We start from the raw sequence: 27,683 nt of genomic DNA, 5'->3' as shown, positions 1-27,683 counted from the left end.
TCAGAATACCCACATAATCTATGACAGTTCCAAAAAGCAGAGCCACTACTCTGGGTATTCAGAAGCATGCCTCTTAAATATCCCTTTTTCCACTAAATGTATCACACTTAAATAAACCCTCTAAGGCAATATTTTTGACCATTTTGGGTTTGTTGAAGTAAAGATTTTGTTGTTTGTAAGATCTTTCTCCTGAAGAGTACACCCACACACACACACACAAAGAAAATTTCAAAGAAATGGTATACATTTAAATGCATAAAAGTATACTGTAATTAGTGAAAGTTCCTTTTTATTGGTAAACTAGACATTCCTCCTGACAGCAAGATATCACACTACAGTATAACTTGTCTAATCTGGATGTTATGTATTCTGAAATCTTGCCTATTATGATGAAATAATTAGTCATTAGGGAAATTCAATTGTTTAAAATATTGTCTAATCCGAGATGTTGTTTTATCTGGCAAATTTCTATAGAACCAGTGGTGTCTGGATTAGACAAATTTTACTGTATATATACTGTAATGACAATCTCCAATAATGAATTTGCAATATGGAGCCGGGGCCTGTTTTACAAAAGAACTTAAAACTAAGACCAAAAACTTAAGTTGATTGTAAAATTTCGCAAAGTTGATGATTCTGTTTAAAATTACTAGCGTAAAATTATCTTACTATGTTCCTTTTAGAAAGATTACAACCATTTTCAATATAATGTAAATTAAAAAGTTATGAGCAGAATTAAATTTTGGTCTTAGTCATAAGTTCTTTTGTAAAATGGGCCCCAGATTTCTGACTTTACAAAAGCACACATCTAATTAAAGTAAGGTTAGGTCAAGAAAACATTTACCTGAAATTAAATAAATCAGTACATGAATGAGAGAAAACTTGAAAATACTTAGCAAATTAAAAAAAAAAGTTAAAATCCTACCTCAATTTCAGTTAGTTCCTCCTGAATGTTCTCAATTTCTCTGAACATATTCATTGTGTTCTTATAGCCAGAGAGTAAGTTTTTTCTCCCCTCCAATTTATCTAATAATTCTCGCCATTTCTTCATTATTGTTTGATCTCTACAGTAAAAAAAATATATTACAATAGCTTTAATAAGTTGTTTAAAATCTAAATCTTTGAGGTTTAAGACATCTAAATGTGCCAGTTCATTTGGATTAAGGAAACCATTAATTGGTTGTGCGAAGTGGCAGAAATGTTTAAAAACTGTAAAATCTAGTTTTGTGGGGTCAGATTTTTCATGGTTTTGAGGAAAAAATGCTGGGGGTCCAATTTCATGGCTGAAGAAGTGTTGCATTGTCTTGATTACAATTTTCACATTTCGTAGAGGACATAAATTTGTGGATCTCTTCAAAGCAGACAAACAAAAATTAACCCTCATGAAAGTCCACCGTATTCAAATTTGGAAATGTTTGAATTATTTTTTTTTTTTGAAAGAAGTGAAATACTTTTAAAAGAATGAAACTTGGGAGTCTTTGAAACAACTTTTATATGGTTTGCCATGTAAGGTTTAGAAAAAAGCTGCAACCCCGATACTGTTCATCTGTTTTATAATTTAATATCTAAATCCTTACATGACTTTAACTTGATCTTTGGCATGATAGTTTCCCTCCACAAGTTCTCTGGCCAAACTGTTTAATGACTGGAATCTGTCTTCCTGCAATATTCAACATACATTTTGTATCAAGACAATCAATATTTTAACAAACTATCTATTTACTCAAATTAGTTAAGTCACCCATTGGTATCTTAAACTACATCATGTGTTATTATTTCATCATATGTAAAATTAGTACATTTGTATGTAAATGGGTTAAATTATGAATTATAACTGTCAGTTTTTATCTATGTGAACATATATTTTGGCAGCAATCATAAATGCAGATGAGGCAACCATATGGAACTCTCTCTAAACATACTTTTTCCACAAAGTTATACATCCACAGAATCACAATTTCTGTTCAATCCGTGGAAATAAATTATGCTTTCTTGGATTGCCATTGTATGTCATAAATGCACTACATGTATAAGTAAACTGTGTCGAACTTTCGTGAAAAATTTATATGTTACTTAATCTCGCCCAGAAAAATGTACATCTTCTGTAACTTAAAGTACAGGCACAGAACTTTCTATTTTCTACTCTGCGCAAGTGAGTCAAGGAATTTTTTTTTGGCAAAACTTATATGGTTGATGTCTATTTCACAGAGATGGTTTAGACTTGCTTTCTCATTCATGCTTAGCACCCCCAGCATTATAACATCTTTATAATGGTCATTGTCAAAAGAATACTGTAAAATCACATATATTTGTGGGGTCAAATTTTCATGGTTTGAATAGTAATATATGTGAAAAATTACGATTCATGGCCGACATAAACTCGTTAGTCTCTTCATACCTTGAAAACAAAGAAAATTAACTCCCCATGAAAATTGGTGATTTCATAGTATTCATTAGATTTATGAAACTGCTGCACAAATCTAATGCAATATTTCATTTAATCAGAATTTTTAGAAACTTACAGGGGACCATGTACTTTTACTGTCTTTAAACTTAACCTCCATAAAAAGTACCTTCGTTACCCATTGAATTGTCAACATTTGTGCAGCAATATCATCAATCTATGGAATATTCTTCGTTTCATTAAATCTTGTTTTTGTAAAATTATATAGGATTAAATTTAATTGCGCCAAAGCTGTTTCTTTGATGTTTATTCTTTCAGATGTAAAGGACAATGTGTCATAATATGATGTCATAATGTGTATTGGCTGTAACACATCATGGGCACTAAGTATGTAGAAGTAAGTGACTTTAAGCCTTCCCTGTATTATAAACAAACATCTTATATGCATAGAATGTCCATATTTAGCCTTAACTTACTTGCATGTAAGAAAAGCAGGCTGACAATTACAAATTTTTATCTAAGATTTAAAATGTATACCCTGGCCAGGATTTCCGCACTGATAGCCTCATGTTTTTTAATGGCTGCCTCTGCTTGAGCGGAGTTGTTAGCCACAATATTCTCTTCCAAGATCATACTCATGTCATTGAGCCAGGACTCCCGAATCTCAGCCTAACAAAGTAATGACATAAAGTTACTTAATCCAAGATTTCAACCAAAGTTAAAATCAAAACCCAAAATAAAAAGTTATAATCTACAGTCATGTATAAATACATTTATCATTACAGAGAGATGATGAAGAGAGAGAGATAGATAAAACTGGTTAAAAATACATGTAGAATAAGTATATCTTTAAGGATCTTTAAGGACCTCAGTGGGAATTAAACAATTATTTTCCCATGGAATTCAAAAATAGCAGGGTTTCATAACAGTTTGATTTTATCATGCATTTAACTGGATTTATTTCCTACATGTGGAAGTACATGTATCTTTATATCAGGAAAAGCACACATCCAGTGTAATTACAGCTGACTAAATACTTAAATTCAAGTAAGGTACATGTATATTTACAGAGTCACAAATTGTAAATTAAATGTATCAATCTCCAAATCATTGAATTATAAATCTAATGAAAAGAACAGGCTGGCAATGGTATATTCATTTTCAATGAAATATATCATCTGTGAATATGTTTAAGGACTGCATTATATGATAGAGAAAAAAATGTAGATTGCTGTATTTAGTAAGATGATTTTAACTTCAATAAAAATTTCTACATGAAGATTAAGAAAAAATAACTGAAAATATATTAGACAAACCTTTCTCTGAAATCTCTCAGCCAATTGTTCAAGACGTTCTTGTCTGAAGAAAAGAAAAACATCATATATCATTAAAATTTTATCATAAAGGTTTATAGTGAACAGACAATTCAATTCCAGTTCCCAAACATTTTCTGGTTGAATTTCTTGTTATACCGTATAAGCAGAATTATTAGCCAGGACTCAATTTTGGCATTATTGGGGAGGGTGTTGAAATTGCTCACAATTCACAATTCATTCAGCAATAAGGAGGTAAGGTGATCTTGCAAGATATTGTCAAGTCGCTAAAATTATTTCTTGCTAAAATTTTATACTGATTTTTACGGCTTAAACACTAAATTTGCCTCTCGCTACTTATTTAACTTATATGGCATTTTTGAGATAATACCTGATCATTTCATCTCTGAGTGCCACCTCTCGTTCATGCTCAGCTTTCTCCAGACGAATCCATGCACTCTCTATGTCATGTATCAGCTGGCCCTCCGGAGGAGTGTACAGTTTCTGTCCATTAGCCTTCAGTTTGGCTTGAATGTTAAAAAACTGGGCCTCTATGTTTCCTCTCTCTCTGTATCTGTAGTACAATTAGAGCGAGTTATCCACATATCAAGAATTTTTATTATGGCTTCAATTTCTAACAATTAAAACTTGGTGTTTTTTTTTAAAGAGTTATGAATGTTTTGTGAGCCTTTGACTGGCTACTTTGGTCTTTTTCTCGTGAGCTTTTGACTGGCTTATTTTGGTGGTTTTTCCTACGTTATGATTGTTTTGTGGGCTTTTGACTGGCTTACTTTGGTGGCTTTTCCCGAGTTATGTATGTTTTGAATTTTCCCAGCTCCTTCTGTACTCCATCCAGGGAGTTGGGGAAGTTTCTGTCATTCAGGTGCTGGATGGTGTACCGTATCCATTCTAACAGACTAGAGGTCAAGGTCTCATAGTCATCCACCATCTTCTCAACATCCTTCATCAGTCCAAGAATCTGTCAAAACAAAATAAAAACTGAGCTCATCAAACTTCCAAATTTTGAAGAAAAAAGAAATCTAAAATATCAACAACTTCAAAAAAAAAAAAAAAATGAGAAAAGAAGAGAAAGAAAAAAATAGAGAAATTCAAATGTACTTGATTTGAAAAACAGACTTCAGCTATCATAAATAACATCATGCAACCTTTGGAAATGATTTGGAAATATCTTAGACAATTTATGGTCAAAGAAATGAGGTTATGCAAAGAGAATAAAAATTTTAATATACTATGGAAACCATGAAATTTGTAGCAGCAAATTTCCGTGGATTGCCTAATTTTTACAGGTTTGAGGGGATGTAGTTTTGTACATTCACTCATATCTATAAAAAGAAAGATGACTTTTAAAACCCCAATTATTAATACATTGAGGATGTGAATTCACTGACGCTGGGTACCCATGAATTCCACGAATATTGAGCCACCACGAAATCTAATGATTTCACAGTATTCAAAATTTTCCCATCATGCCTTTGCTATTCTCTTTCCTCCAGTCATTTCGCTCTTCATTTTGGCAAAATAATGATAATATGAGGCAACATAAGTAATAATGGATTTCTCATCTGGGCGCTTGACATCCACATCTACAAAAAAAATCCAGTATATTTATTCTGAAAAAATGTGTTACATTTGAAATCAAATTCCTCATGCATTTCTAAATATAATGAAGTATGCAAACTATCATGCATCCTCCATACTAGGACCACTGAACATGTTTTTTTTTTATTTTTTTTTTTTTTTTAAATCAATCAATCATCTTCCGTCTCTGTTAGGTATGTACTTTTATGTATTCTATTTCACATCAAAATGATCATACCTTCAGCATCCAGAATCTTAGGGATTCCTAGCTCATTGGCTGCTATGTTAAAGGCATTATTAAGGTTTCCAATGTGATCATCAGGGTGTAAAGCATCGTAATCTATCAGGTCTGGTCTATTCAAGGAAAAAAGTATCTTCAAACACGAGTGTTAATGATCTTTATTTATTTTTTTTTGATTTATAGTTTTCATTATGGAGAATTTTCTGCTATTATTTCAAACCTTTTTTTTCTATCAAGCTTGTATTCTAAATTTCTTTATAAGCATTCAAAGAAAGATAACTCTGGAAGACTTTGTTACCTATGAGCATGAATAAGAGCATTAAATCCCAGTCCATTTCTCCAACTGCCTGTGAAATTTGTGATCTGAACTCCAGGATACCTAAAAAATATATATATTTTTTAAAATTCCAATAATTTAATTAAAAACAAAAGATCCATATTTTATTCCTCATAATTTATTCTTGAGATTTTCTATTCAGGATATATCTTTATGGGTGGTTTGGACAGGATGCAGACATGGACACAAAGGTGAAAAACATGAATGCAGGTGTGTGGCATGGTGAACTATGAAAAAATTCATATCTTCAGAAAATAGCACTAAAAATTTTGTACTTTGTCTCTTGTTTCTGAACTTACAGATTATGTTTGCATATACATGAATATAATATAGTCTTGCTGCTGATAAAATTTTCATTTATCTGAACAATTATGAAATAGAAAAACCTCCGAGTGCATGTAAGATGGAATTTTAACATCAAGCCAAACAAATTATCTTTAGTAGCGACTATGACACGCACAGAGTTCAAGGGTGAAATCCAAATGCCTTACACTACCTGCTAACACCTGATTTCCTGTGGAATAAAGCATGCAAGTATACGGTCCAATAATTTACTAGGATCATCCAAAAAAAAAAATTCAGAAATAAATGAAATTCTGTATATTACTATTTCAGCATTTAAAATGTTAATCAAGGATTTGTCACTTTCCATTGCTATTTATAATAATTTCATAATTTTTTTTTTCTCATATAAATGAGTCATTATAAAGGCACTTGTGTCTTCCATAAAATATAAAACATAAATTATGTTTGGCAGTTTGTGCATTGTAACTAATTCTAGTTTTGAACAAGTATCTCTATCAAATATGTACACATTTCATCCATACTTACTACTTCATATAAACAGTGAATCTCTTTATCAGAAACAAAGACAAATTGTGCACACATGGAAATGCAACACATCACCACTGTACTCTAGAAACCTTGACTTATAACTTTTAATAATCAACTGTGATATATAAATATATAAAATAATCTATGTCCACACCAACTGTACAAAACATTTTATAACAATAATTTTTACAGGTCAAGATACTTAGTATCTTTGTGAAAAGTCCCTTTGGTTCATGGCATTAATATATACATCAACACAACATCTTGAATAATTCTCAAGGAAATTATTACTAGCAACTTTTTTTGGTAAATGCGTATATTTAATTTATAAATGACTTATTTTTTGTTTAATTAGCAGACAGTACTTAAACATTTTGTCTGGGGAAATACAAGAGTTCTATTACCATAAAGTGTCAATGCCAAAATTGATTCAAAACAGAAAAAAATCATTAAGAGTTTGAAATGAATAGAATTTACATTAATTTCTAAAAAATAAAAAAGGATTCAATACCCAAAAATTGTAAAATTGCCTATAAAGAAGTCTCCATCAATCGTCATAAAGTGTCCCATCAAAATATCAGGAAGGTAGAACAAAATCCATCAGATAAAGATCCCCAAAGATGCCAGATCCCCAATCCATCAAATAGGGGCTTAATCAGAATGAGATGTTATATTATTGGAATTCAATGAAATTGATGTGACAATAACAAATACTATAGCTTTGTTCTCCCTAAGCCTCCCTGCTGCATTAAATTACTTTGACAAATTTCTGTCTCATCTCTCCAGAAAACAAAGATTAACTTTGGGTCCTTCTCCCTGCTAGTACCACATTTCATAAAATGTAAACAAGGAAACAGAGACCCTTAGAAACAGTGATGAAATTGAGGAATGTTTAAAAAAAAGTCCCTGTTTCCAATCCTCAACAGCACTATTCTGTACCCTTAAAGTCTTATAATTTAGTCATTTTCACTTTTTTGGAAAAGGGGGGGGGGGGGGTGTCCACGTTCATTCAGCTCTGAATTATTTACTTCATGTTTAACCTTTCTTATACTCTAAAGCACAGAACACCATATCAGCAGTAGTTGTTTGTTAAAAAGAAAGGATGTCATTCTAATCAAAATCCTTTTAATTTACTAGGCTGATCATATCAAATCATAAAGCCTATTCAGTATGTAGTTGTGGGACATTAAAAAAGCCCTACCACATTTAATAATCCAGCATGACTTAAGAACATGAAAAAAATGTCATTTTCATTTAACATCTTGTAATTTCTGAATACACAATGTTGATGGCAGCCATTGTCTATAAACAATCTCTACTGTCAGTCTATGATGTCTTCTTACAAATCAATTACTACAAGATGTCGCATGTGCATTATGCCACCATTAATCAATTCCTGAGTTAGCAAATCTAACAGCATTCCTTCATTTGATAATGTAATTCAAACCTCTTCAATCATGTTCGATGTGTAATGTACATCATCCCCAGATTTCTTTTATTTATCTGTATAAACTGTATTATCAGCAAATTTATTATACGGAATCTGGATATATTGATCAATATATTACAAAACTTTAAAGGTAAATCTTGCTCATAGGAAATTGCTCTGATCACTACTAAATCAGGCTCCAGCCCTGATCTTGTTCTTTAAGGAACTTTTATCGGTACAAATCTATGAAATTTTAACATACTTTATAGTAGTTCATCAGAGAATGATTTATCTTACAAAGGTGTGAGACAATGATGCACTCTGTTGCCCTTACTTTCTTTTGTTCTTTCTTACCCTGCAGTTTTCCTCTGACACCAAAGCAGGAGGGCATCTTTAGCTGACTTTTTCTCACTAGATTCTTCATCCTACAAAATCAATTAGTCAAAAACAAAAAAAATCCAACAAAAATCAAGCAATAAATTTTAAAAATATACTTTTGGCCCCTATTGGGATTGTTTACTAGTGTTCAAGGTTAAATCTGTATGGGCAATTGAACATGAAATGAAACTGTTTGACAGTAATCTACGTAAAAGTTGTTTTGTATCTTTATGGTTAATGAAGTGCATTTCCTTGTCCATGAAGAATTAAGTGGTGAAAAATCACATGTTTGACAAGTGTCATTGTTCTTAGTAAAAAAAACTACATCATTAGATAATCATTGCATATTTCTGTCTATGCATTCTAAGAAAAGGTTACGTTTTGATTTATTATCCAGGTAACCATAAATACTTTTTTTTTGCAAAGAAGAAAATTCTTGTACCACTTCAATTTCGATCTCTTGGATCTGGAACCTCAGAATAATGGTCCAAATCAAACCTAGAATGAGACGAGGGTTTCCATCTACAATGTCTTCAGCTCCAATGTTCTCAAAATATACCTGTAAAATAATACAGTAAACATATTACATACGCAATTCCAAAACAAAAGCCCATATCCCCAACATTTCCTTATTCTAAATCACACAATACATTAAATTGTTTTTACTTTTCAATGTTAATAAACAATTAAATGTAATGCATATTAACTTTTGTTTCTTCTTTTTGTCCCAATGCTGGCTGCTTTAATATTTATAGTTTTGAAATCTAATGCTGCTGAGTTTACCTTTGTAGCTAAAAATTTCAAACATCTGCTTAAATTTTCCACTTTTTGTACTCTCATAAGCCCTTTGTTTGGTTTCCCAAGATGTTCCCCAGAGATGATTTCCAGGAGTTTCATCAAAATCTTGCCATCAGCTAAGTCTGTGAATAAGTCTTTGATTTCAAGACGGGCCTACAAAACAGGAGTTTAAAGTATGTTAAAAGCAACATTCGAATATACATACAAAATGCATTTGATGCTGCATCTGCAAGAGAAAAAGAACTAAAATTCAAATCTTGATGGATTTGTGTGACTACTACAAAAGCAGTTTGAAAAGGATGTAATTAAATTTTAAAAAAATAAATAAATAAAGACACCAGAAAGATAAGAAAAATAAGGAGTTCCATATCTCTTTCAAACAGCTTAATTCATTTTCAAATATATAAAAAAAAATAGGAAACCAAGAAATATCATTAGAATCAGATTAAATCTCTCTATCACACATTTCTTTTACTATAGTTCTTATTGTGTGTCAAATTCCTACGTTGAGAAAGAGATTTTTGTATCAGAGATCTAAGGTATTTAAAAAATCAAGGTTTTTTTGTCCTATATGCATCCTTTTTTTGGGTTCAACTTATTTTTAATTTAAATGACCTTCATCGTCATACTTCAATAAATTTCATATAATAAGGGTGTGTTCAATCTAAAAATATTCAACACAAAACTGCAGACATTTTTAATATTTAGCAAGTAAAATGATTAGCTCACATCCACTTGTAAATAATTCATCCAGTTTTTAGGGGTATATATATATGGGCCTTTCATCACAAATCTGTGAAATCTCTCATGAATCTCTCACATTTCCGTAAATTCTCTATAACTGGAAAGGTATTTGCAATAATGCAATTTTTGCAGTCTTACAAATTACATTCTACAAGTGTTGTATTGGTTTTTCTTTTGAAGTCCTTGCTATCATTGGAACAGGGTGTCCCTAAGTAGAACCTACGATTATGGAGATGGTCTCAGAAGATTGGGGTCACGTGATTAAATTGATTCTTAGTGGAGCATGAACACATGATTTTGTTTCTAATCGTGTAGATTTCCCTGATAAGGCAAACAAGGTGTAATTTTGGGGCTTTATCTGAAGAGATGCAGTCAATGACCACAACCCCTAAGCATTCCTTAGAATGGGGTACTATTATTGTTAATTTCATTACACAACATTATTAAGGACATAGTTTTCATGATACAGAAATCTGGCACCACAACTCTTACAACTTGGTTTCAATAAATTGCAGCACAGTAAATTACTGGTATTAAAATTTATAGCAATTATGCAGTTAATAACTACAAAATGAGCTATTTACCATAAAAAAAACATACAAAGGCTAAAAATGCAATGAGTACATATACATTTTACCAAGATTTTATTGAACATATATCTATGCTGCCTCTTAGAAAAAGTAACAAATTATAAATAGGCAATTTAGAAATGCCCAGTTAACTAGAAAGTGACACAGACCAATAACAATCATTCACTGGACATGTTACCAGTCAACCATGGTCAGTTGGGTGAATAAAAGCCCCATCTATCCTAATTTGGTGATAGGAAAGCCCATAAAGCTGCCATTGATTATAATGCCAGGGACACCCTTAGCTGTCTGTCTAAGGATGTTTGATACGTAGTATTACATTGTCCAACACGGAGGTACTAGTTAACAAGAAGTCGATTGACATCTGAGTGTCAATAAAAAATATATATTTACATAATTGGAGATTCATCAAAATCTGTTTTGGTATATTACACACTCTTTTGGCTAAAATAAACACATTTTTCCTTATTTTGTGACTATCAATCAAAGTAAGAGAACTAAAATTCTTTCACATAAATTTATCAAGCGCACCGTGACACTATAATCTTGTCTATTGTTATGTGCACAATATGTATGGAATGTCTGACTTGCGACCTATGAAGGAAGTCCTTTCAGATCAAGAATTGCAAAATAAACAGGATCAAAAGCGACAGGTCACCATCAAAAACTTTTACAAAAAAAAGGTCCACAGCTAATCATAATGACGTCCATTCATCTTTTTCATATCTCCTTAGTGCGTTAGGTATGAGGCAGGGAGACCTGCGTTATAGTAGCACGCTTTATTTACAGGTGTTTCAAATACCTGAAAAACAATCAGTAGATCAACTACCAATTACAATCAATTGGCTTTGATCCATGGGAGAAATAAAAGTGCACAGCTTATCAGTTCTCTTGCATAACAACACTTCATTCCTTGTCATATATCTGATACAGATAGGGCTTCACTATAACTCAACTATACTGCATCAATAGCCGTTTGAAAGTGAATCAGGATCAGTATCACAAAATTATCAATTTTAAGAATTTGCAACCATAATATACAGCAGTATTATACATTTATTGTCTGGGTTCGAGGGCAACATGCATTTTGTCGGACCCAAGAACCAAACTGTTTGCCTGAGGCCATCAGGCCGAAGGCAAACAGTGTGGTTTGAGGGGTCGACAAAACTCATTTTGCCTGAGATCACAGTCAATAAATGTTTTTTATACCTTATATTTTTTTTTTTATATATATACATGTATCTTGTGCTGGCTTCCATGATGTAAATTTCCTTTACCCGCCATGTGGTAAAACTCGGGTCAATTCTGTCACTGTTGAACACCAACGAATGCAAATAAGATTTAGCTGATCCCACCCACAATGTGACGTAAGAGGTCCAATATCTCATCGACAGGTCAAATATCTTACTCTAAGTGGTCAAACATCGATTTTTTATGACTGCTCAGTAAAACATGGGAAATCTAGGGGTTTTTTTTAGCATAGATTTATATAGGAACTTATTTTTAAAGGTATAACAAAAAATGCTGTTGTTTCTAATTGCTGTTTATAGCAAGCATAAACCAGTGACCTTACACATGTGTAAAAGCAACACTATTTTCATATCAATAGATTCATTTTTCAACATTGTAACATTCAAATCTTTCATTTCATGTACAATATCTGGTCTTGTCAGTACAAAATCAAAGTTAATAAATTTCCATTCGAATTGATCAAAATATAGGGCATTTTTCTGTGGTCACTATTTAGCAGTAGGATATCACAATCTATTCATAATTGTTTTACATCATACATACTTTCAATCACTGCTTATTAAAGCTTAAAATTAACAAGACTAATCCAATCAGGTTCAGTGTTGCTAAATACTTAAAATCTATCAAGCTCCCCATAAATACTTAATTAATATTCAAACTAGATGAAAACAGTCTTAAATTAGCACACCAAGAAATGTTTACTACAATCTTCACACTAAATACCATAAATGGAGATTTAGTAAAAACTACTCATAAAAGATCCATAAATACCTAAAGTAATTATAGCTTTAACCATTTGTAGACACATAATCCCATCTACAAACACAAAGCACTGAACAATTTTGTGTCAAATGCTTTCTCCTTCCAGGGTTATTCATACAATTATATACATGATCTTCTGACATGCAATTCTTTAAACAAATTGAAAATGTACATAGCTATTTTCCCACTAAAAAGAAAGCCCTAAAGAAAGGAGATAGATTCATCATGTATGTATCTGAATATCTACAAATCCCAAGTCAGCAAGTGTAACTTGTTGATCTTTTTAATTCTACAATCTAAGCGGAGCTCTGATCCAAAATTTTTTGTCACACTGCTGAATTAAAGCCCTGTAGAATAAATGCTGAATATATATTGTATACCCATGAACTTGGAGGGGCTTGTAAATTTTTCCCTTGTAATTTTCATTTTTCTTTCTTCGATCACTCTAAAAAGTCACATCATAAAATAAAATGCCAGATGCTTTGGTTTATTTTCACATCGAGAGATCTCTCAGAGAACTCTGTACTTTTATCATATTTCTCATTCAAAATTTACAGAAAAGTTGAAAATGATGTATACATAGTTTTAAAAAAAATAATCTACTAATCTACTAAATTACAATACATTTATGTTTTGTAACAGACATTACAGTACAAAAAAAAAGAAAACTTTTGACAGTAAGTAGCAGACTGTTACCTTTTGTACATTTTTTTTCTTCAAGCTTTGATGTATATAATATTCATCCTAAATTCTTAAAAATACATTATAAACTGTTTTTATAGTCGTTGGATGAAAATTTAAACATAATGTAAAACCCTTGCACAATCATTCTCTCCTGGTTAACCCATTTTGTTGAGCACTGCTTTGCCATTATTATCCTATCCACTTGATGCCATTATTATCCTATCCACTTGGAAATATATCCCATGCAACCTTGCCTCCTATCGATGACTTTAAACGTTAAGTATCCTTTATACCTGTACCAAAGTCTTGGGTTTCAAAATAACTGATCTCTACGCTTTCTACAATGGGCTGATCAAAGACACTTTATTTTTTCCTTGCAGCCTATGGTCAAAGATCACAGCAGCAAAAAATAAATGGCAAAGACAATGAGGACTATGGTTCTTTGATTTGCCATAACAATGATCTAAGCCCTAATGGAACACAAAAACCTTACCTTTTCCAGAAAGGCATTAGCCCATTTGGTGAAGGTTTTCTTCTGTATATAGACTCTCTCATCCTGAAGGGCCTTGATGCGACCCTTCTCGAAATTCTGTACATCCATCACCGACATCTAATCATTTGTGTCTCAGATCCATCTGCACAAAATAGAATGCATCAGTCACTATAGTTGGAATTATTACATTATGACTAAGCTTAAAATGAGAAAACTTTTTTCTGCACAATTACCACATGCTCTTTCATATGATATATTTCCCAAATAAAGTTCCATGTGTATTCTAAGAGTACAAACAGATTATTTGGTATTGTAGCATACACCATCAGCTAAAGGCAGAAAAACTAAAGAATTTTCTAACTTTTAAATAAGCCTGTCTGCAAATTGATTCAACCAACCAACCAAAAAAAAAAAAAAAACTTGAATTGTAAAACTGTACAGATTCTCACTTTCTTTTAAAACAGCAAAAACATTTCAGCTAACTGCGATGGAATTTAAGTCACTTTAAAGTAGCCTCATATCATTTACACGGTGCGCCATAAAAACACAAACCAGAAAATTTTCTGACAAATCATAATAAATCAGGTTACTTTTAGTGTACGTTGGACAATAAACCACATTTGATCTCTATTTAAATACTTACATTCCACCAATCATGATGCATTCAAATCCAAGCAAAAAATATTTTTTACTGCAAGACCTTGCATAATCTTTGACAGTTAGGATTTTTTTTCACAGTTTTAAAAACTTCCCCGTTGCTAATTTCAGACTTTTTCCACCTTCTACCTTCAATGGCTGCAGGTAAACAAAACTGACAGCATGTTTTTCCTACATCATCTTATAATTGTAATTAACCACTCAATTCTTGTAAATACATGTATATTTCACCTTAACTGGCAAATAGTTCAATTGTCCACATTTAACAACCTTAAATATTTTTAAAGACATCAGTTTTGTATTGACACACAATTCATTTAAGACTCAAGTTGTGTAGTCTTGTCAATGACTTAATTTTTGCTTTGCTTGGGTGTTCATTTACACCTCTCATGTCCAGTTATTTATTATCTAATGGTCTTTCTTTATTCTAATCTTAGGAAAGTACATTTAATGCATTAATATGGACTACAAGGAGAAAGTTGTTTAAAAAAATCTCTATTGTCATTCTTTTTTAATCCCTTTAAAAATGCACATAAGCAAACCTTTTTCCTATTTTTGCATTTCATTTCAGAATATGAATGTTCATTTAAGACCATATAGCTGTGCAAGAATGTAATGTAAGTAAACTCCAAAGATCAAGTTATATAGCTAGAATTGCCTGTTGTTTATATTGCACTGGCTCTAGACAGTAAAGGCATTAAATGCTGAAAATTGACAAACTGCCAAACTGTGCAGTGGGTATTAGGGAAATCTCATTACTGGTCGGTGTTTTATGGTAAACTGAAATAGTCTCTGACCATCAAAATACAACAGACCAAATAAAGAGTCAGTAAAACAAAGGATATTAAATGATGCAAATATAACTATTAGAGGTTATATGTGTGTGAAAGTTTCTTAATTACTATTAGAGCAAAAAAGCATTCATCTAAATTTCCTTCTATTAACATTATTTCAAAGGGAACTGGTTTGTAGCACTGACAGTGTTGACACTGTAATAGTATTAACACACCATGAGATTTAATGTATGCTCTATCCAATGAATAGCGAGACATGACCGCATTCCAGTGATTATGCTAATCCATTCAGACACTACAGGTCCAAAGTACTGTATATGAAATAACAGAAACATATACACATGTACATACAAATCAGTTAAGTTTAGACCTTCAATAGCGAGATAACAAAACAGTTCTGTGACAATGGGCTATTAAAAATTAGGAATAATTTCAAAGCAGAAAGTTGCAGAAAAAAATATTCTTTATTTATCTAATCTACTTTGAAAGCCAAAGTATTCAATTACACATACAAGATATCCTAGTTACAATGCAAATGCACTGAATTTGGTACTGTGGGACAGACTTTACAGATCGATTTAACATGACAACAAACTTGGTGTTGTGTTGTATTTCACTCCCCTTTGACTAAAAAGACTATAATCCCTTGGATCCCAAAATACTTTTTGCAATATCTCAGACAGAGCAGGTTCCTCCAAAAGCTACAAATCATACTCTCTAAAAGCAATCTTTCCCTCACTTAATGGAGGAAATTTTGGTTTTGTCACTGTTGTCTGTATAGCTGCCTCTGGTCTTTACATGTCTGTCTGTTTGTCTGTCACAAAATCAAGTCTGAACCCTAATTTTTGAATATTAAGAATGGAAAGGGTTTAAACCTTAGTTATAATTTTGTTGCCCATAATCTAATGGTGTGTCATATGACCTAATTTAAGGTCATTTAGCAAAGAAAACGTGAAATGGACCTGTCCTGGTTATGATTCTAGAACTCAATCTTAAATGAAATGTATTGAAACTTGAGAATATATGGTTTTTAATGGCCTTCAAATGTGTCATGGTTTTCATTCAAGGTCATATCTTATAGGTCATGATCACTGGGTAATATGAGATAGTAAATTTGTGTCAGCTAGTCTAGAGTATGTCGATGTTGTAATTGATGACCTTAAGGTGTGTCAAGACCACGACTCTGCAAAGGTCCAGTTAACAAAATTAAGGTCATATTGTAATTGACACAGGCATAATTGGAGAAGAGGACTTAAGCCAACTTTTTGTCACAAAGTAATATTTTTTTATATGTTTGTTCTCAAAGTCAACAAATTCCTATTATAGTCTTTAAGGCCGTATGTGCCATGTTTGACATTACTGCACAAGAATTAAAGAGGCTGGGGGTTGTGGCCATTTTTAGACTATATTGATCTCCTTTAGAAGAAGAGATCCATATGAAGATATAGAAAATGATCAAATTTTAAAGCTAAAATTTTTGAAATTTTTCTTTGCCAAATGATAGTTGACAGCTTAAGATATCATATCTAAAAAATTAAGTTAAATCTGGTGGTTAATTTGTGGTTAATTTTTTGACCCCCAGCCTCCTTAAGATACATATTCAAACAAGTTAATAAATTCAAAAATGAATTACTCTTTGCATGCACACATTACAGGTAGCAGAGACTTTGATCTGCATCTCTTAACATCATTATAGCTATGAATTGAAATCAAGTCCCATGTACAACTTTTTTCTTTTGTTAAAACTGCATTCCTAGGATACAACCAACCTTAAAATTTAATTCAGTCAATTATGGGATGCCCCCGTTTCTGAATAATGATTATAATCAATGACAGAAAATGGCCATCAAAATTGAAAATATGATAATGACATTCTTTCCTGTTTACTCCACAGAATATTAAGATGAACTATACCATGGCAACATTTCTTCAGTACAAAAAAAAGTAAATAAATATTATAAAAGCTGTGTATTCTTTTTAAAAACTAAACATACCTCAAAAGATATAATGACTTTGGAATCTAAATGCTATACATGTACACTTTTGTCTCAGCACAAAAAATGTTTGTGGAAATAGAATGGACACAAAACCCGTGGCTTGCGACAATGAAAAAATAACTGAAATTAAGATTGACTAAATTTATATTGACAAATAATTTCATCTAAAAAGCAACAGAATATAATTCATAAATTATCATGACATTATATTAGCCTTCCGTCAAATATTTTAACACCAGTGTTTATATCAAGTATAGTATTAATCATCTTTACAATGTTTTTTTAGTTCATTTACTTGATCTTAATAATACATGGATTGTTAAATGTTGTCTCTTGCCCTTAGGAAACATATTTTATCCATGAAAAATCTGACATCTTAATTTTATTTTTAAATTTTTTCCCTAGGAGAAATATTCAGGTAAACACAAAATCCAACAGTGTGAACACGTAAATAAACTTGTTTCAGGAGAACTTATGAAATAAGAGAATACATTATAGAGTAATAATTAAACTCTGAAGTTTATTTTTATATTTTTGAAAAAAAAATTGTAAATAAAATAGGACTTTGAAGGATTTTACGGGGTTATATAGAGGAACAAGATGGAAATGGCACTCATTTACAAGTTATTCACAAGTAAATGGTCAACATTGTCATCAGTACTTATATAGATCAGTTTTAAATTGACTACACAACAAGATGTAAACTCATCAACATGTACGCTCTGATCTTCTACATAACTATGTATCAACTCCAGGTGGTACTGTATAGTCAGTCATAATAACAAAGTACTCCACATATACTGGCACCGCCTGCATTGTGGCACACTTCTAGTACTTCATTTGTATCCAGCGACCTCAAGTGCCCCTAGGGGTCAATGACACATAATTACAATGATAATCATAGTCTAACGCTTTCCTACATAGGGACGCAACGGAATTTCCCTCTGGTCAGGGAAAATATCAACAAACCAATGATGAACTGACAACAAAAATGTAAACATATGATATTACCAAACTATTCAAGTTCACGTTTGAAGTAATTCAGGAAAATACAATGTGTAAAACTCAGCTTAGGCTAAAATACAAAGCTCTTATTGTACAAATCTGTCAAAAGTTCAAGCAGATTAGATCTTTTCTTTACTTGCCCCACATTTTCTACCAGTTAAAGCTATAGACATAATACCTGGTTAGTCCGTGTATAATTCCAGCACTACCAGTATATCTGTCTCTATAGGGAATCATCCATGTTACAAATTCCATTCAATAATTCATGGACCCCTCTGCACTAGGTCACTACCACATTCTTTGAGTGAAGACACTTGGCATTTTCATATATCACCTTATATTATCCTTTACACCAGTAGCTGTTACTTGGTCTAATTAATTAAAATGAGTCACTCTGCATGTTAATTGTGTGTTTCCTGAAAGACACTGACTGGCTATACCATATTTTTGAATAACGTTTTAGTGTTTAGATGAAATATACAAAATATGTGTCTCTTCCAATAATATGTAATAACAGGTCAGCTGGTCAACATTATCCATTTCACTAAAACAGGTGAAAAGATTACTGAAAATAAAGCAGCAAACCTACCACTGAAGATGATAAATAATTGACAAGTATAAGAATAGAGTATTTCTATGAAATGTTCTTCAATTTATTTCTTCCAATAACATCTTTTATAAAAATGCAGGTAGTTTTAATCATTTGCAAAAATGGCCATAGTCAAATTAAGGAGACCTTTTCAAGGGATTTATCATGAGCTACCCAAGACATCAGTGACGTTCAAATATACTGCAAGTTTCATAAAATAAAAATTCATGTTTAACTTTGGCACGCTACACTCATCAATAGATTTTTTTCGTTGATAGAAATGTGGTGATATAAGAATGCAGTAATATGCAAACGAACAGAAACCTAAATACAGGAGAATGTCTTGCCTTGTATTACCAGGTAACTGAACATGAAATGCATATCATATTGGTAGAGGGTTGTTTGACAAATCCCAAAAGAAAAGGGGACTGATGTTTATTTCAATGAAATACAATGCAAGAAAGCAAGCAAACATTTTGTAAATCACCAACCATACATAATGTACAAGGTAATGAAATACCCTGAGAATAGTATAAGGAATGCCTATAAATACCATGTAAGAATATCCATTTAAATATTTTCAAGAATCCAAAAAAGCATTCCAAAATATACAATCTGTTCAAATTAAGATTCTTGGTGTAATTTTTGTGTTCTACAGCATGATCATCTACCAAAACAATTTACCAGTATACTTTGACTTTATTCCAGCTGTGCAACTTTAAGTCACACCAAGGCTGCGTCCTCCATCCCATGGCATCCATGAAAGCAGAACACCAAGGTGCACTTGGTGGGATCTCCATGATGCAGTTTGGTTGCCCAGAATGCCATGCAATTGTGCAAATTTTGAGCATGCATTAAGTATGCGCCATGGCTCATTCTGATAGACATGCAGTAGAAAAGTCATAGGGTCACCATACAGCATAGAAAGGTCTCAAACAGTGTCATAAGAGCTGCATTGGTGCATTCAATGATTGCATTAATGTTTGGATGCAGTAGTATAGTCAATGGGGATTGCACAAAGACCTCTCAGAGTTCTTTCGAGACGTCACTGCATCAAAAGAATGTCTTATACACGCAGTCAGTGCATTGTGTATGCCTTGAACATGAAGTGACAACTCCTAGCACTTCATGAGCACTCAGCGTGAGTGCAGTCAATCTTCATTTAGAACTCTGAAGGAACATAGCATGCTATGGGAGCTCTGTGTTAACGCTTTGGTCACTGTCATGACGCCATTACATCATCTTTTGAAAATTTCATTGAATTTTCCTGATATTCCATGGCAATCCCAGAAATTTAAACGATGTGCCAACTGAGGGGAACCTAGCCTGACAGGGGCTTTAGATCAAAGATGAACTGTTTTAGAACTTCGCAGAATTATGCCCCTTTAACTCAGTCTAAGGCATGATGTTTAAATTAAGGTTCTCTGCATTGCTACCTGTTTTTGTGATATTCAATGGGAACAATTGTCACATCTCCATTCAATACATTAATGACTATAATTTGCTGTAATTGCTCAACATGAAAGCAGTTTCTTTCAACAGGTTAAACTGAATAATTCCCTTCCAGCATATAAGCTACCTTATAACATCAATAAATCTAAAAATGCCAGAATGCAAATGTCCTCTTGCTAAATGAGAAGTATGGTACTCATTTTTCTATTCTGATCAGTGCAATTTACAAACACAGACTATCCTGAGAAAATGAAATAGGCCTGACTTATAACATGCCATACATAAATTTCATTTGAAAACCACACATTTTTAGTCATTTAAGATGATTCATTGTATGTCAACTGCTTTGTGTATAAAAACAAGAATATCTGAAGAATTTGACACCATGTTTGCTTGATCGCATGTTTGATGACACCTCATCTGGGTAACCAGTGCTATAATAGTTGAATATTCACGAGTGCATTGTCAAAATGATTATAATTCACTATACATATGCATTATATGCATATAGAACTAAAAATGGCACGACACATGTGAAAAGTCTTCCCCTTGACCAAACAGATGTGACATACATGAATACATAAGTACATGCATTTTTATAGAAATTATGAAGTCAGAATAAGAAAATTTTAGATGAGGAAAGCATACCAGTGATAAATTTTATCTTTTCAGAACTGACAGAGGCTTTTCCTAGAGGCACAATAAATCTAGTTGTAAAGTTAGAATAGTTTCTAAAACACAATGACCCAGAGGAGATGAATTCCTGTGCAAGAATTTGATTTGACAAATGCTCTACAACAGTATGCCCATGACCTGTTGTGATTTCTTGGCCTTGACTTTTTCAATATAAAATCTTTATTTCAATTAAAATTAGCAATTAAGATTATGTCAAACAACCCCTACCATAATCATTTTCAAGGGTATCTGCATTCTTTACTGTCAACAATCATTTAAATAAGAAAAATTTGTAATTAATTATAAAATGAAATCAAGCTGAACACAGAAAAGTAATACCAGAAAGACCCTGTAAAACAGTTTCTATTCTTGGCAGTTTTCAGGTTTTATCAAATTCCACATTCAGAAAATTTTCCAATCACCAAACAGAACAAAGTTAGAGTAAATGACACTGTGTCCCTCAATGTTGACCAACGGAAATTTCTCCCGGGGATTTAAACAAGAGGGTGATTTTCTGAACAAAAGTGATCATTGTAGTGCAAATACTCCTATCAGATTAAATTCCAATTTATCCTGATCTTATATAAGGATATATTTACTTAAAAGTTATAAAGACATTCATTCCAAAATGAATTAATAAGACCTAATCACAAATTTTCCAAACTACACCACACTAAAAATATTGCAAGTACTGCCAAACAAGGTAGTGAATTAAATTACTCATAAACCGTAAACTTTAACGAGATTCAGTGTAGGTGAGGTCATTTTCCTTACTCAGCGTTCACTATGCTTGTGTACTAGGACTGTATCAGGTAAACAGGTAGACTAATCCAATTAATCCTCCAGGTCCCCAATGAGTCGATCACACACATAAATATCTATAAACCACTCACCACTTATTAAACAGTTGTGTCTCCATTCAAATCACAGGTCAAATACCTCCTGCATTAGTCTTCTAAACACAGTCTTCAATCTATCGCTTGATGAGATTTTACATTCAATTTATGCATTTTTCACTGATATGGTTTTATCATCTGTAATTGATGTGAACAGTATAAAGGAAAGTAAGTTGTCTCCCTTCAAAGTCTGCAGATTTCGTTAGAACAACGGATATACTGATGCTTTAAATTCTTTTATTAAATTCATTAGTTATTAATGAGTTTAAATGTTGACATAATGTATTATGATATTTGACTAGAATGCTCTATAATACAAGTAAGTTACATCTTCCTGTTCTGAAAGTCTCTTAACAGAGTTTTTTTTTGGTTTTAAATTCAAGGGCCTGGGCCCTTCTGATTGGGAAAAAAATATCAACATTTGCTAAAAATTGGGAAAAATGTTTCATACAAATAAGTACTGAAAAAGACCAAATCAGTGCATAAAGCAGGTATAAATTGGACTCCTTTTAGCTTTCAATTTGATAATAAAAATAGCCTTACTTAACAATTTTGAGGCAAAAATTGTAATCTGTGGGCCGCCTGTGAAGGAGAGTTATGACAAATAAAGCTATCCTGCTTTGACATTTTGTCATTGTTTGGGAATTTTAAAGCAAAAATTGGGAAAAATACCTGCTTTTCAGCATTGGAAATTGGGCCCCCTACAGACCCTTAAAAAACACCTGCTCTAACAAAATGAAACTTGCACTACTGTCCAGAAAATATTTTTGAAAAAAAAAAATGCTGGAATCACTGAACTTCACAAATTTACACAGAAATTTCTTTTTAATCTCCCCTCAATTACTGATAAAATTAAGATACTGTTTGACACTAAATTCCAAAGGTCTTCTACCTATGTACATCAAACTAGTCAAAATAAGATGACCAGGGTCTGCCAAATTGTTAGTCTGCATTTACAAAATACACTGTAAAGGTTCACAAGTGTCAGATCACATACCCTTTCACTTGAACCAATTTTCAACAAAGCATCATCATACACAGAAAACAAACAATCTCCTCAACTAAACTGAAATCACTGGCCAAAATGTAATCATGTCCTCCTCTGTCGGGGTGAATGTTCCAAAGACAATGACCCCTAGGACTCAGTTTTGGAGACTAAGTGTCTAACACTGGTAAGAAGAAATTAATTTCATGCTATTCTATGTAGTTCATAACCAGTTGAGAATGTCTGGAGAATCCAAATATTCTGCACTGGGAAGATACTGATTTCTTCAATTGTTCTCCTCACCATCAAAGTCCCAGAAGAGAATGATATATGGTACATGTGCATATAGAAGGGAGGGCATGAATGGACATAAAGGTAGAGGGTATCATATCCATTGATTAAATTAAACCAAACATATGTGTGCATTTAAAGTTTGCACTTCATACTGAATATAAAATAGAAAAAAAAAATGTCATCCATTGTAATAAAAATTTCGTCTGCTACCCCACATATTAATATATATATGTCTTTAATAACTTTTCAGATATGTTTCATGGATGACTTCTTAAAATTCACAAAATTATTATTGAGAGAAAATGCCTTCCCTAATTCACAAACCTGTTTGTCCACATGGCGATCCCATTACTTGTGTTTTGCATAAATTAACCTTTGTTTTAGATTGTTAAACAGCAAAGTAATAAATTCACAATTTATACCAAACCAAATAAATCAAGTGTCAATTCATAAAAATGGTCATCAGTAGTCTAATAGCAGGGGTCGAGCAGATTTGTTTACATGAAATCACTTCAACAATATTTCAATGACATTCGACCATGAGCACATATTTGAATGAAAAATCCTTTCTTCCTCAAATAAGAACTTTCACTCACACAAATATCACGTAATGCACTTTTCACTACTGAATACAAAACTTCTTTAACAAGTGATTATCCTGGGCCTATCCTATCGATTTTCTGAGGACATGCAACTTCGCGCCAACAGTAACTTACCAAACAGCACACAGGCCGCGACTAATTCGATCCACAAAACCGGTTTCACTTTGATTGTCCGAAATTTCTCGCGAATTAATATTGCCAAAGTAGTGCACTGCAATAATCAGTTGAAAAGTTTACAGACTGTCACAATAAATGGCTTCCACCCGCAATCTTCACCTGATACAGGTGTGTCGAGTGCAGCGACATCTGCTGGAAGAATGAAAACAATTTTGTGGGCGGTGCCCTACACGACACAACCTGGCTACTTGATAATAGTTTCGTTTCTAAAGTTGGGACCAGCTTTATTTAGACCTATTTCCTTAGATAGAGAAAACATAACGATAAAATTAGTTATATTTATAAGATGTAATTCTGTAATGTATTTATAAAATACAAGGTTATGATCAAGTTCAGAGTTATTTAAAGGATTTGGACCACGGGAGTGGACTACTGTTTTTAATCCGGGTTGAGACGAAAACATTTCGAGGTGTGGGTGGAATAGCATAAACTGATAAATGCTTCGAATCCGATGTGAAAAAAAAATGAAATGTAATTATATTCCTTGACTAAAACTCGAAGTCCAAAACATGATAGTTTACACAGTCTTAACTTGATATTAATCTTTTTAAAAAGTGTATTCCAGTTGAACATCATAAACTTGACATAATTTATTTTACTGGGTGTTAGAAGAAACTGTGTAATGGACCTTTCATTGAGTATGCTGTTTGGAGAATTTTGTAAAATTTCTACAAAATTTATTAGCCATGCTTAATAATCCGGCTTTTTTTTTTTTTATTATCTGATGTTTATAAAATTTTTCTCCCCGATATATACTTTAAGTGATGTTGAGGACCAACAAAAAAAAAAAAAAACTAACAAAACACACACACAAATGAGAGAAAAACAACTTGCAAGGATGCAAAGGAAACAACTTGTATTATTTAGTGTGGCACTTGTACATACAGTTTTTCTTGGGGGGGGGGGGGGGCAAATTACATGGTAAGAAAGACAAATCTAACAACACCTATAACAAGAAGACCCTTTCGAAATTCTTTCTGTTGTCGTCTAGATCGAATTCGCTCAATGTAAATATGGTGCATGAGGTACAACTTGAAGAACTTGTCAGTATACATGCATATAATAAATGGAGCAATGAACTATCTGTTTCAAGTGGAAGATGCATGATGGTTTGTTGCTAAATTTTACTTACATGCTGGTTCATCCTCAAACTCAAACCCAGATCAGTTGCTGTCTTTCTAAAGCAACCTAACTCATTAGCATTTTCAGAAGCCAAACCTAGATTAGAATATAAATTTTGTGTTGTCTTAAGGTCAGCCGATACGTTCCTCAAATATCTGTTTTGTATACCTTCGAATTATGTGGAAAATATTCAAAATTTTAATTACCTCCTGATTTCTAAACTGATTTCTAATTGTCTTTAAAAATATGAAACACCAAAAAATGTGTTATTGGCTAATTAATTTTTTCCCAAAAGGATTTTATAGGAAAAACATCCTCTGGTATCTTTCACAAATGCCTGGTAAGGTACCTCAATTTTTTGCGAGTAAACATCTTAAAGTAGCAATCCTTCAATGACAAAATCTTGGAAAAAATTATATATTATTGAGGAACGTATCGTCTGTCCTTAAGCAAAGCAGAAATATTCCATTTCACAACAAACGCTTAGAAGTATTATCATTTCTGAGAATAACAATTTCTTCATATTTTGAATGCGTTGTATTGCAAAAAAAGCACGTTTTAATATAGCAAACGGCAATGATCGACAGCAGTTTTTAAAATCAGTGGATAGAATTATTGTCCTTTACAAAAATTTAGAATTTTTCAATTTAAATTTGTATATGGCAATTAATTGTCATAAACAAATTGAAATTGAAAAATTCTAAACTTTTGTAGAGGACTTTATATATTAGACCACCATCGACCCCCTTTGAGTAAGAGAGAAAGAATTCGAAAGCGAACTAAAGTGGCATTCTTTAAAACCATGCATGTGTTTATTTTTATTTTCGCTGTAGATATACATGTATAAATATCAAAACACATATCGTAGGAATATGTGGTGGGGGTGCCCACAATAACTATACTTCGCAATAGAAAACGAAGCTAATTTACATGCACGCAGTTGTGTCCGCTTAATATTTTTGGCTGTTATACTATCAAAAACAAAGCTATAATTTACTGTTAACGTTGTGCCTCCTCAGAGTAGGAAGTTTTCTAACCCCCACCCCACCCCCGTTTATGCTGGGGAGAGGTAGGGTGTGTCCATATCTTAAATTCAAGTTGACTCCTGAAATCAAGGTTCATATATTCCAGAAACACGAAAGTAAGAATGTTTCGAGCCTAGACGATGACATCTTCAAGTCGGTGGTTCAGCAGTGGTGGCCAATCCACTCCATGCAGTATAATCTTTGGCTCCAGACATCCAGCTCGACTTCTTTCGTCTGTGCCAATCCGAGCTTGATGACTTCTCTACTGCTTCTGTCAGATGTACAGCTTTCTGCAATGACAGCACCATACCTAAAGTCTAGAACAATTTCGACAATGACTGGGCTGGGAAACCTTCTCTCCCGACCTCGCCCTCCCTACCCTTCTCCCTGCAGTCTGCCATCAGGTCTCATACCTCAGACTTTTCCTCTGGTGCTCCTAATAAGAATTCTGCTGCTATATGGCACTGAAAACTCTATGGTGTCTTGGCCTGTTTGGACCACAGCACCATGTCTTGTCTTAACGGTGTATGTACTATCCCTGGACAGACAAGATTCGTATTCAGATTCACCCAAGTTCCAATCCTCCTCCTATGTCAAGCACCGATAATTTCCATCCTTTCTTGTCCTAAGGTTTTGCACCCTCCCTTATGCAGTTGATGACAGATGATTCTTGCTCCTCCTCTTTCTTGTTCTCCCCCTTCTCCACCACATCAGCCAGTTCCCTTTAGGCTCTGTCATGTCTCCACCTTCACCGGCCTTGCATCAGTGCAACCAAGCACTCAGATAAGATGCCCCTTTTCTTACACAGCTTGCAAGCAGGATTTTTCGTGAAGGTAGTGCATCATAAATCGACTACAGTATTGTGTTGTGGAAATCTCATCGAAGCCACCCCCGGAAGTTTTATTCTTTTCGTGTAGAAGTTTGTGAAAGATTGTGCTTCATAAAAATATATAAATCAGATTATTAAGTAAAGGAGCGGAATTAGTGCCCGTCAAAATTTCAACGGATAGTTGGGAGACCTGATCTCCGAAGGCAAGCATCTGCGCCGGTACATTTGTGTAGAATAATAAATGCTTTTTGCAGATGACCAATCTCAAGATATGAGAATTTCAGCGTACTCATATGCAACCTTTACACGGTTAAGATTTCTTCTTAAAGCGTTATTTTATGAATTAACTTTTTATAAAAATGCCACGGTTTGGAACATTATACAATCTAATTAAAATTAGATGTTCCGAATCCGCTACCGCTTCTCAAGCTTTGAGAAGCGGTAGCGGATTCGGAACATCTAATTTTAATTAGATTGGAACATTATATAAAGTTGAGTTGAGTTATATTTACCAAAGACGTAAGAAATATTAGTTTCATCCTCACGTCAGGGGTCGTGTGTCAACACGTTGCCGTTGGACCGGGGTCAAACGGCAACGTGTTGACTCAGGACCCCTTACGTTGTGAGGAGTAATAATTTTGTTGTCTGACAAAAAAAGAGAGATCATGCTTGAGTCAACCCCCCCCCCCTAAAAAAAAAAAGACCTGCCTATTTGCTACTGCATTGA

At 33.0% G+C, this 27,683-nt stretch overlaps 1 protein-coding gene across 1 annotated transcript in view; it reads right to left on the bottom strand.

The window, feature by feature from the left end:
- LOC133182005 (spectrin beta chain, non-erythrocytic 5-like) overlaps nucleotides 1–24,126 on the bottom strand; it is a 98,062-nt gene extending 73,936 nt beyond the window's left edge. The window contains exons 1-14 of the mRNA XM_061316705.1: nucleotides 23,918–24,126; nucleotides 13,858–13,999; nucleotides 9,319–9,486; nucleotides 8,978–9,094; nucleotides 8,512–8,582; nucleotides 5,856–5,936; nucleotides 5,555–5,670; nucleotides 5,209–5,321; nucleotides 4,509–4,696; nucleotides 4,109–4,291; nucleotides 3,721–3,763; nucleotides 2,942–3,073; nucleotides 1,578–1,660; nucleotides 926–1,064 (exon numbers count right to left, since the gene is read on the bottom strand). Coding sequence (XP_061172689.1) covers nucleotides 926–1,064; nucleotides 1,578–1,660; nucleotides 2,942–3,073; nucleotides 3,721–3,763; nucleotides 4,109–4,291; nucleotides 4,509–4,696; nucleotides 5,209–5,321; nucleotides 5,555–5,670; nucleotides 5,856–5,936; nucleotides 8,512–8,582; nucleotides 8,978–9,094; nucleotides 9,319–9,486; nucleotides 13,858–13,974 — 1,551 coding nt within the window. The 5' untranslated portion in view covers nucleotides 13,975–13,999; nucleotides 23,918–24,126. The remainder of the gene's footprint in view (nucleotides 1–925; nucleotides 1,065–1,577; nucleotides 1,661–2,941; nucleotides 3,074–3,720; nucleotides 3,764–4,108; nucleotides 4,292–4,508; nucleotides 4,697–5,208; nucleotides 5,322–5,554; nucleotides 5,671–5,855; nucleotides 5,937–8,511; nucleotides 8,583–8,977; nucleotides 9,095–9,318; nucleotides 9,487–13,857; nucleotides 14,000–23,917) is intronic.
- Between the last annotated feature and the right edge of the window lie 3,557 nt (nucleotides 24,127–27,683).

The sequence above is a fragment of the Saccostrea echinata genome, unplaced genomic scaffold (genome assembly GCF_033153115.1).
Source record: "Saccostrea echinata isolate AGI-Se365-2 ecotype Australia unplaced genomic scaffold, CSIRO_AGI_Sech_v1 ptg000009l, whole genome shotgun sequence".
NCBI classification, from domain to species: Eukaryota; Metazoa; Mollusca; class Bivalvia; order Ostreida; family Ostreidae; genus Saccostrea; species Saccostrea echinata.
This window is presented reverse-complemented; position numbering and strand designations above follow the sequence as displayed.